Below are 11,328 nucleotides of genomic sequence, written 5' to 3'. Positions count from 1 at the left end.
TCAACAAATACGACGATTCCCTCAATTTTGATCTTCCGTCGAATATCAGCTATATGGAAGATTTAGCCATTCCCACAAAATTGTATCCAATTAATTAATAATTTTCCAATGTGATTGGCTAATTTTAAGTACTCCTTTTATTTGATTGATTATGAAATAAGGTTTAAGCAAAAACGGTCAGCTTAAGTTTGACACCTCTGTATTACGTTAGAATAAAAAATGTTGAAATTATTTTGAATTTTGATTGTGTGTTCGGAGTAAAAAGGGAACAATTTAAAATAATGTTATTTCCATAAAATTATCTCATCTAAAATGAAATGGAACTGAATTTTGGTCTATACTTATGATTTTCATATGGATCCTACATACATACATACTTATATCATATGGACCCTCGAACTCTAATCGAATGATACATGATACAAAGTTAGGTATTCCATCCATAGATAAATGGGTTATGAATGAAACGCCCCTTATCAATTGTCAGCGTCCCATGATTAATAATATTTCGATCCATAGAATGTCTGATGAGAGGCCGATGGAAATGCTACCCACTAATTACTGAGTAAACCCTGCTTGCCCACAAACGAGCATTGACAGTGTAATTTGCTTCCGATATCCCCAATTACATTGAATAAACATTTGGCATAAGCCAGAAATTCATAATTACAGTCGTAGGCCTACTATGAACCGGGCACTGGGGTACGTGCTCGGTGCAGGTAGAAAGGGTAAAATGTCACAATTATGGTCTAGGCCCGGTCAGTGGGGACGGTCCTGCCGCAAATTGAGTGGGGGCGTGGCAATTGTTGGGTAAACATTGGACGGCATTCGTGTGTTGCGGTCACGGTAACACATGTTCGCCTTCACATCTCATCGAGTGGCATGAAAATTTAATTTTTATTGGCCAAACGATACAATTTAGAGCCGTTGGGGCACAGGCGTTGGATGGATAGATACATTTGTATCTCATTATACGTCTCGCTAAAGCTTTAATTATTTTCATTTTGTTTTCTGTGCGCATTTCTGGTGCATCATCGGCTATGCCAAATATTTGCAACAATTTGTCAGTAAATAATTTCGAATTGTTCTCCGTCTGCAGGGCAATCCAAAGAAATCTAAAAAACGCGCTCGCTCAATACGAAGAGAGTGCAGATGCAGATACAGATGCAGATGCAGATACAGATGTCTCTTGTATCTGTGTCCGTGTCTGCCTCTGAGGAACGCTGAGAACTGCAAACGGGAATGATGAGAACGAGGAATGAGGCTGGGGCTGGGGCTGCGGCTGGGGATGGGGATGGGGCTGGGCAACATCCCCGGGTGTCAACAGCGCTCTGATTTATTTGAGCGCATTCAACGCTTCGTTGCATTTCGTTAATTTGCCCGTTTTCCGCTGCCAACGGAGAACCAGCCAACAAAAATGCTGTATCCCCATCTCTCCCCAACCCATCCCTGACAATCGTCAAAAAGAAAATAAAAAACTTTCATCATAATCAGAAAAACCAAAAAATTACCAACGAGCCGCATAATTATATTGTAATTTATGCAACCATCGAATTTGTCAGAGTGTTTGCCAATGTTCAGCGCTCGTAAAATATTTCAAACACCCGCACGTGAGTGCGCTCCAATCAATGGGAGGCTCGTTTGTTATGGCCAAAAATTTGGTCAATTACGATCAATTAAGCCATAAACATGCAAATTATTATAACTATTGCCACCTGCCTTGGGCTGCCTTTGGAGGAGTGTGAAAAACGCTTGGCATATCAATGATGGAGGCCCCTCTGGGCGTGGTCTGTGGGCACTGCGGATGCGGAAGTGCTGGCAGGGGATATGACGGTCGAAATCTATCTTTGGTCTATGGAGGTTTCGTGGATCTGAAGTACCTAGAACCACCTAATTATAGGAAACATACGAATATCTATGCTGTAGTTAACCGATAATGATTCAATATAAATACAAAATAGAGACAGAGTCTAGCCTCATTCAAGCATATGCGAACTTTAACCCCAGCAAAACATGCTCCGCTTCAATTATCTGCAGCTATGAGCGGAACCCACAAATGGAATACTTCATCAGTAAATAAAGATACTATGTAGAGAAATGATGAGCACTAGTGCCTTCTTGAGTGTCTGCTAATGATGCCTGACTGTCACACCCCCTTTGAAACTGATGTTTGAATTTAAATTGGTCACTAATATGCCTCGTGAGAGCCGCAACGCAACCCATTCTCCACTCCCCAATCCCCCAGCCGGTGTCCGCCATTTCCTCCACTCCAGCTCAACCTCTCCTCTGCTCCTCAGCAGGAGGACTAACGACGACGGCGCATTAATGGCAGGGCGTTCTGCCGTAGACATAGTCCGGCGATGTCTGATTACAGAGCGATTCGAGCAGAACGCAATTAGGGAAACGGGGTGGGCAGCCAAGGGGGAATCAAGCAGAGGTTTGAGGGGGAGCTGCAACAGACAAACTGGTTCGCTGTGCCCTGCCACACGGCAATTAGCCAACGGCCAATGGCAGCAGCGCGGCAGACAACTTGTCATGCGCCATATTGGAAAGAGGGCGGAGCCATGTATCCGCTTTGGCCGTGTGTGAGTGTGTGCACGAGTATTTGTGTGTGTGGCACTTGGTGGTGCTTTCTCTCGACCCTTGGGTGCCGTACGTGATGTCTGGCTGCGACTCGACAGTTGCCCGCCGATCTCTGAACGGTTCACTGCGCTGACGCTGACAGGCCTCGCCTTGGAGTTGAACATTTCTTGGGTGCATTCTTAGAGTTTTGTGAGTCCGCGCGTGTATAGTTTCTGTGCCCGTGCCTGTGCGTCTTTGCCGGGGAAAGATGGAACGGCCTGCCCTGCTGCAGAACGGGGAGCACGGCGCTGTGGGAAGCCTGGAGACGAAGACGACCACCAGGCTGGTGCCCAAGCCCTTCTCCATCGAAAGTCTGATTGCCACCCAAACACCTGCCACTGTATCCGCCTCGGCATCCGTAGCCGCCTCACCGCCGTCCCCGCCAGAGGATCACGAGCAGGAGCAAGAGCAGGAGCTAAGTGCCAGGGCCATGGTCGCCAGCTCGGCCCTGGGCCTCACCCAGTTCCCGCTCTACAATCCCTGGCTTCACGGCTACTTTGCCCAGAACCACGAGAGATTAACGCATTTAATTGCCGGCGGCGGCTGCTACCTGGGATCGCCCGTTGGCAACCCCTTTGCCGGCAAGGAGCCATCGCATCCTCATCCACCACCTCCACATGCCTTGGACAAGTCGCCGCTGCCCCACCCGCTGGATACACGCTTCCTGCCCTTCAATGCGTCTGCCGCTGCCGCCGCCGCCTCCGCCGCTACTCCGACGGATCTCAGCTATCGCCGCCTGGCGGAGCTCATGAACCAGGATTACGTCCACAATCTCAGTGTTAACGCTCGCCTGCAGCACATGGCCGTCGCGGGTCGCCTGCAGGAGGATCACCCAAGCCACAGCCTGATGCACCTGCAGGAGCCGATGCTTCTGCAGGCCAATCCATTCTCGCCAGCAAAGTCCGTCAGCCACAGCCCTGTGGAGCCCACACTGGATGTCGGCGTGGACGAGGACTACGAGTGCAGCGGCGACTCCAGCAGCGACATCAGCCTTACTTTATCACCGATGCCAAGGAACTGCAACAGAGAGCTGGACAAGAGTCGCAATGGAGGTGGGTACCAGAGAGCTAGGGGAAAAGCATTCGAGTGCTTTGCTATAGGTCTTGCTTAGAATTGCAGTGATAAATACTTTTTGTATTTAGAGATCATTTGGAATATCAGAAACTCTTTGGGTAGAAGTGTCAACGGCTTACAATCTGTCTGTGTTTTTCCACCAAATCATGTTTGAAGAAAGGTAATATTGCACAGTCGGCTCTTGAGCGCAGGCTTTAGGCATATGTATTAATAATTACATAGCTGAAATTGGACAGAACCATGGAAAATCGTTCATATCAAGTGCCAACTTTTTATATTGTTAATCTGCAAAAGTCTTACGTATTTGAAAGAGTCAGCCCCAGAGGAAATCGGTTGATTTTTGCTAAAGTTTTGACTGGAATAAGTACGTCCTAAAGATATTCAGCACTGAAATAGCTCTAATAGGAATGGAATGATGGGTATTCTGATGTGTAGGAAGGTGCAACAATCCATCCAGACATAGCTCTGCTTAATAGTACTGAAAGATTAATTTTCAGGCAAGCCAAGTCTGGACAAAAACAAGAGTAATTCAGGTGAGAGGGGGAGAGCAATCACACCTCCCTATCGCAACTTAAATGCCACAAATGCTCGTAAAATAACTTGTACTCGTAAGTGCTGCAGCACTCACTCCAATGTCAGGTTTCGGATCATATTCGTATGAAATCTCCCATTCCCTGCCTATCCACCCTCTCACTGGCTGGGCCTTGTCCCAGTCACAGTCACAGTCCCAGTCCCTGGCCAGTCCGGAGACTGCTGTCTAATGTGGTTTTGTCATGGTAATTAAAATTGAGGCTGCCAAGTCATAATCAGAATTAGCATAAAGCGCATTAAGACCCAATGTTCGGTGTCAATCAAAGCTGTGAAAAGTTTTCACAACTCTTGCTCTGTGATAGGGCTCGGTCAGCCCTCCCAGCAATAGAATACAGAACATCCGTAACAATAGGCACAGTCACAGACGCAGTCGTGGATGGTGTGCTGACGTTTTGACAAACATGACGATTTGGCCCTGCCACTCGAATGGAAGGAACATACTCAGCTCTCAGTCAGCGTTAGCGTAGAGAATAGACCTTCTCATCCACATCGTAATAGGCCCAAAGTTGGGAAGGATTCAAGTGCTTTCTCCTTGCCATAATCAATTTTCCAACAAAGCGGCTGAAAAGCGCAACAAATTTTCCACTAATATATTCATAACTGTGTTTGAGTGGGTGGTTGACGGAGGGTGGTTGCTTTGTGCAGTGGCTGGGGTGTGGTGGACGAGCAGGGACCCCCCTTCAATTCGAGTCCGATAAATCAGTGACAGCGAGGGCATGCGAAGCGTGTAAGTGTTAAAAAACCGCTTAGCCGTGTACTCAAAATTAACAGCCAGATGGGGATGGGGATGGGGATGGAGATGGGGATTGGGCTGTCACCCTCGTTCGCATCTTCATCCTCCTCCAAGGAGACATTTAACTTTCACGCTCAACTTGGGAGACACCACAAACGACAGCTTAAGACAAACAGATTACGGCTCGAGCATTCCTGATGTCTTCTCTTCTGGGGGCTGAGGCTGGCACTGGGGCTCGCACTGGGGCTGGCCATCATTCAGACACATGTATTCAGTTATAAATAAATATGCTTGCCACAAGTTATGACACAGGCCATTTACGCCAGAAGTCCACAAACTTGTTAGGGAGCCATTAAGAGGAAGCGATTCTTGAATTGGAAGAGGATGTGGACTAACAGGAGGACACTTTATTAAACATAATCGCTTGATTTCACCCTGAAATTCACATATTGCTATTTGGAAACAGAGAAGAGATTTCAGGGCTACGATTTCCGAAATTCCAAGAGAAAGGAAATGGTAGAAGAAGAACAAAACGAATAAGAATGGTAACAAGAGATTGTTAGTGCCTTAGTAGTTAAATAAAATAAAATAGATATTTGATACTGGACTAGTTTCTTCCTCAAAACTCCTTTAAGCTATTCTCCACCTAATAACATCTCTCTTCGAATCACCTTCCAGCCTATACCAATTCGGATAGCGAAGACTGCAGCGACGACGAGGGTGCCCACTCGCACCATGAAGCCAGCGGCCTGGGCGGTAAGGACTCGCAAGGCAACGGCAGTGGCTCCAGCAGCTCCAAGTCGCGTCGACGCCGCACCGCCTTCACGTCGGAGCAGCTGCTGGAGCTGGAGCGGGAGTTCCACGCCAAGAAGTATCTCAGCCTCACGGAGAGGAGTCAAATAGCCACAAGTCTGAAACTGAGCGAAGTGCAGGTGAGTTCGAGAGTGAATCTATGGCAAGAAATATCGCATTTATAAAGAACCGCATCCTCCATTCGCTAGGTGAAAATCTGGTTTCAAAATCGACGCGCCAAATGGAAGCGGGTGAAGGCAGGACTGACGTCCCACGGCCTGGGCAGGAACGGGAGTGCGAGCGGCACCAAGATAGTAGTGCCCATACCGGTGCACGTGAACCGCTTCGCAGTCCGCTCCCAGCACCAGCAGCTGGAGAAAATGTGCCTCAGCGGACCCAAACCGGATCTGCGCAAGAAACTATCGACGGAAGCGATGAGCGGCTTCGAAAAGTTCAATGGCGGCGGCCTGGGCGGCTCCGCCCCCAGCTCCAGCACTGCCTCCGTCGGGGCCGGAAGTGTGGGGATGGGGCTTGCATTGGGCATTGGAGTGACGACCCCCCTATCCCTGGGCCGCAGTATCTACTGATCGGGTTCTGCTTACAGAATCTACTGTACATACACATAAGAAGGAAAAGAAAGGATGTTCAGTTGTCATGAAGTTTCTTTTTTTGTAAATAAAACAATATAAAAATCGAATTCGGTTCCTGCCCACTTTTGGCCTCCACGATCTCTCATTATCTCATTATGAGTCGAGTGCGCGTACGAGTACGAGTGTATATGCAGCAAACCACATAAACGGACATAAATCCTGCAGGATGGGGATGGTTGCCTGAGAACGCCCTGTCAGAGTCAGGCAGTGCTCGGGGACTCGTTTCGATGTCAATTGGAACAATTAAACTGCCAATTTGTGCGATTTAACACGGCCCAGAGGACCGACCTAACAGCAGAGGCGAGAGTGACCAAAGTTGAAGTTGAAGTTCGAGTTGACTCGATTTATCTGTGACTAATTTTTGTAATTTAACGCACCAAATTGTCACAAAACGAGAGCCTGGGAGTGCTGCTGATGCGGCTGCTCCTGATGGAGGGGAGAGCCAGAAGCAGAGCGGAGCGGAGCGGAGCGATGGCAAACAATCACTCCAGGTGTCTCACGTGTCACGCCTCTTCAGTGGCAGGCAGCCAGCAGGATCCTGATGCCTGGTTCCTGGTTCCCTGTTCCTGCTTCCCCTATGACTTATTAGCCCTGCTGTGCAGCAGGATCCGCCTCAGCTCTGTTCTCCCTCCCCTGGTGTGAATTTCTAATTGCATTAGCAACTTATTGGCTGCTGCCTCCTTTTGCCTCGACAATTGACTTTTGTTTGTTGTAGCCCACTGCTCGCCCCACACTCCTCTGCCTTTCTCCCCACATCACTCTCTAATTGTGGCAAAAGGCAGGAGGCAAAAGGCAAAAGGAGGTGGAAACCCACCCCAGGGCCTATGGCTATGCCTTTGCCATCACATCACCCCTGTGCGGATCGTTGTCGTCTCGTTTTCAGCTTTATGTTGGGACACGCCTCCAAGCATGAGTTTTTATTATTGTAACACTTTGCAGGCAATTTGCTGCCGGCTGCGGGATTGCCCTTGCCCTGTGGATGCTCTTTTGCCTCGACTCGAACTGAATCTGAATCTGAATCGGAAGCTGGCACTGAGATTGCGGCAAATGAACAAAGTGGGAAGCAGGAACAGGGCTCGGCTTGAATGGTTCAGGGAATGCGCTACAGTGTATAGGGAAAACGAAACTGGAACCAAACCAATATATGTTCTATCACGAACATATGTACGTATCACTCCCCTACTATCAAACGTGCGATTCCGTGTGCAGCTCATTTACAGTTCGTTGTGGCCGTCGCTTCTGTGGCTGCTTCTGTGGCTGGAACATGGGAATCTGCCCAAGTCTGTGATTTTCTCCTGCCTTCGGTTCACCCCCTTTGCCAGATTTGCCTTTGTTGTAAATTATATTGCCATTAATTACGCGCGGATTTGTGTTGAGCTGAACAGCTAAGCAGCCGTAATGCAGCACGTTAAAAATCACTTTAAAATCATTAAAAAAAAAAACAGAAGTAAATCGGTTGGCGTTGCGGACGGCAGGCAGGGTGGAGATTCAAATGCTGATCCTGCTGCGAGTCCAGTAGGAAAAGGGGGTCATCGTTGAATGCAGGGACAGCCATAAATCAAGCCATGAATGCGCGCTGTCATAATTTGTCATAAGGCCGGGGCACGCCCACTTTTGTGCATAGTTAGGCAACACATGTGGCAAAGCAGAGGGAGAACGTTGCCTGCTCTGTTGCAAGTTTGTTGCTAGCCCGGCCAAGAGCCTTAAGCCACTGTGACGGAGACACAGACCTTCAAAGGCACCGAGGACGACTCATTAAAGTGCACTTGTCAGCGGCCAGAGACATCAGAAATATCTCCATGAAATCGTATGCAAAGTGGACACGGAGTGACTGCCCCTCATGGACAATCAGCGGCAATCAGCAATGTAAGCGGCATGTAAGCCCCCCAAAGGGGGGACACCACAATCAGAGTGCCAGGGGGCTGCGAGGCGACCATTCATTGCTGGCATTGCCAGCCGATCTGTCAGTCCCGTCCCCCAAAGACGAACGATCGGGCACCCAGAGCCTGGCTCCGACTGTTCAAATTCTGCTGAAGAAGGCCGAAACACACAAAAAGAATCAAACGAAAATGCACTCACGCACCTGAATCCCTAATCAGCGGCCAGCGATGACGATCCGTCAGGTCGGACAGGCGGCAGCTACCGGCGGCGACATTGCTCTCTCTCTGCTGCGGACAGCCAATGGGGTATCAGGTGAAGTATATTGGGCTGCCATATAATGGAGATATATGGACGTCAATATATGTATATAAAAGAGACTCTCAAAGAATCAAGGTAAGGTGGTATGTTCGTGCTATTGTAGGCAGCTTTGAGCTAGCTTTGGTATCTCGAAAGAGTCTTATATACAAGTTCGAAGTCTCCTCTTTCCACTTGCCTAAAGGGTACCTGCCTTGTCGAATCTCTCTCTGCCAAATGCACTCTTACTTGTTTTCTTTTCATTTGGTTTTGTGAATTAATTAATTACAATTTTATGATTTTATTAATTTCCAAAACCGAAATATAAAGAATGCAAGGGGCAGACCTTTTCCCAGTCCCTCATCAATGAAGCAGTGTCGCCGTCGCCGTCGCCGTTGCCGTTGCCGTCGGAGTCCGTCTCTGTCTCTGGTTGTCCGTGTCTCTCCCCAACTGTCCGATCCGCCACTGTCCGTCCGTATTCCAATTCCCATGGCTTATGGGCACGTACCTCGAACTCGTAATAATAATGAATGTAAATTGCCTCAATGAACGATTTAATGTCTTAATTCTTTATTTATACTGCATTTTCATATTCAATATGTCGCTGCAGGCACGCCTCCTCGCCTCCACTCTCCCACACGGCCTCTGGGGGCGGGAGTTTCACAAACAATTTGAAAATAATTATGTATTACATTGCGGGGGCTGGCATTATTTCACCGCAAGCGAATGAACAGAACAAAGTGCCGACTGCATGAATAATGCAATAATTAACCAACAGAAATAATCAATTTCAATAAAAATATGAAAATTTATATTCGAATTGAACAATTTTCAAAAGACTTTTCACGGCTCGCACTTGGTCACGAAGGAAGCCGTTTGTCAAAATGTGTCCAACGATTCCGTGCCATCCAATTACATATACGTGCACACTGCCCCCCCTTTTACACTGAACTAAACGATTCCGAGAAGAATATTAGAAACGGGTGTCCAAGTGTCTGGGGTCTGGGGTCTGGGTTTGGGGCCTGGGCAGCCGCCAAAGGGTCGGCTCTTCAGAGGTCTGGGAAGTGTTTTGGGGCAGAAGAACTTAACTTGGAAGAGGAAATATTTGCAGGAGAATATAGAATAAAGAATGGAATCCCTGAAGATTGCCTCAGTTTTTCTTGAAGGTTTTCCCCGCTAACCGATGTATATTTTTACGTCCCAAACTGCCAAAGGGAAGCAAATATCCATCAAAATCGCGACTATTATCTAACTAACTATTCCTTGTATTGCCTTCTTATTCCTTTTAAAATGTATATCCAGAAAATGCAGTTTCCCGACAGGATATCCGTATCCCAACCTCCGTTCAGATCTAGATATATGGATCGCCCACACGCACAAAACAGAGCTAATCTTTTTGCATAATTTGGCATGACGATCCGACATTAATCAGGGGACTGAGAGGTCTCCCAAACCACAACCACTTCCGCTCCGTGGTAGAACGCACTGAGATCTGAAAAGAGGGTAGGGATCTGAGCACATAATAAACCAAATTGTGGCGTGTGCACGTATTGTGAGTCCGTTTTCGAATCGGAGTCCCTGGGTGGCCCAACTAGAGATCATTTAGGATGAGTTACGAGGCCAGTGGTTTGGAAGGGCCTACGTGTCCTCTTCAGTGGCACGTTTAAACAGTTTGAATATATGCCTGCAAAGGACACACGTGTGGAGATGGGTAGATAATTGATAAGATTCGAGCTGCCGTTTAGATAATTGATATTCCTGTCCAGAAAAAGAGAGAGTCACATAGCAAGGGGGACTTCCCGCAGAGCCACTTCTCCTGCTCTTTATAACAGAGACAGAGCAATCCCCACTTAAGCCACTGACTAAAAAACGACGGACGCAATTTATGCCACAGCATCCGGATGGGATGGGATGCCGATGCCACACCCACAGCTCCCCGGCCACATGTGATTTGGTGAGTTGGCAAAATAAAAGCCAAAATAATAAAAAAAGAAGATGTTCGATGCACAAAAGCAAATCATCATCATCATATGGACAGGGCACGGCACTGGGGAGCTTTCTTCTTGGCAACGCCCACAGACACAGACACAGGCGCATACATAGATACAGATGCAGATACAGATACACACACACACACGCGCGCGCATAGCGACCCGTATCAGTCTGTCTGGACTCGCTCTAGTTCCGCCCACCGACTTCCGGGCCCGCAAAGTGCCAACTTGCTGCGGAGTCTCCGTTTTTTGTTGCTATAATTTCAACGCCAGCGCTTAATGTGCCGCAATGCCACGGAGTGGGTGGCGCATGTCCATAATTACAAACCACCCACCGAGTGGGCCCTGTCCGCAAGCACCAAAAAAGTGATGACGTAGTTTGTGTGGTGTGTGTGTGTGTGTGTGTGTGCCACAACTGAATTGTTTGGCAACGCCCACCGCTCAGCGGGCGCTCAAATTTTGCGGTAATCATCGACGCGCCAGGGGAGGCGAGCCAGTGGAGGAGATGGAGATGCTAAGTGCTGGCAGCAATCTGGGGAACTGGACAGCAGCCAAACCAATAAACCTAAAAAAACTAATTTAATATAACGTTTTCTGTAAGAATTCTTTCGAATTATAGCTGCAGCAGCGGTGTGCCACAGCAGCTAGCTTTTGTTGGGCCCTGCTTCTCGTTTCGATCGACTTGGAGGGCCATTGATAG

The 11,328-nt window shown here is 48.0% G+C and overlaps 1 protein-coding gene across 1 annotated transcript; it reads left to right on the top strand.

Moving 5' to 3' along the window:
* Positions 1–2,651: 2,651 nt before the first annotated feature.
* On the top strand, positions 2,652–6,438 carry unpg (homeobox protein unplugged). Its single transcript, XM_001361091.3, has 3 exons — positions 2,652–3,674; positions 5,699–5,952; positions 6,022–6,438. Exons 1-3 carry the CDS (start codon positions 2,831–2,833, stop codon positions 6,397–6,399), a joined length of 1,476 nt encoding a protein of 491 aa, XP_001361128.2. The 5' UTR covers positions 2,652–2,830; the 3' UTR covers positions 6,400–6,438.
* Positions 6,439–11,328: the final 4,890 nt, after the last annotated feature.

The sequence above is a fragment of the Drosophila pseudoobscura genome, chromosome 3 (assembly GCF_009870125.1).
Source record: "Drosophila pseudoobscura strain MV-25-SWS-2005 chromosome 3, UCI_Dpse_MV25, whole genome shotgun sequence".
In the NCBI taxonomy this organism is placed as follows: Eukaryota; Metazoa; Arthropoda; class Insecta; order Diptera; family Drosophilidae; genus Drosophila; species Drosophila pseudoobscura.
Note: the sequence above shows the minus strand (reverse complement) of the source record. Positions and strands in the feature narration are given on the sequence as shown.

Bases quoted from the DNA above. Each gene is read 5' to 3' on its own strand.
- unpg (XM_001361091.3), top strand. From the start codon at position 2,831: ATGGAACGGCCTGCCCTGCTGCAGAACGGGGAGCACGGCGCTGTGGGA. The intron at 3,675-5,698 runs GTGGGTACCAGA...ATCACCTTCCAG, and splicing joins GGACAAGAGTCGCAATGGAG to CCTATACCAATTCGGATAGC. The intron at 5,953-6,021 runs GTGAGTTCGAGA...TCCATTCGCTAG, and splicing joins TGAAACTGAGCGAAGTGCAG to GTGAAAATCTGGTTTCAAAA.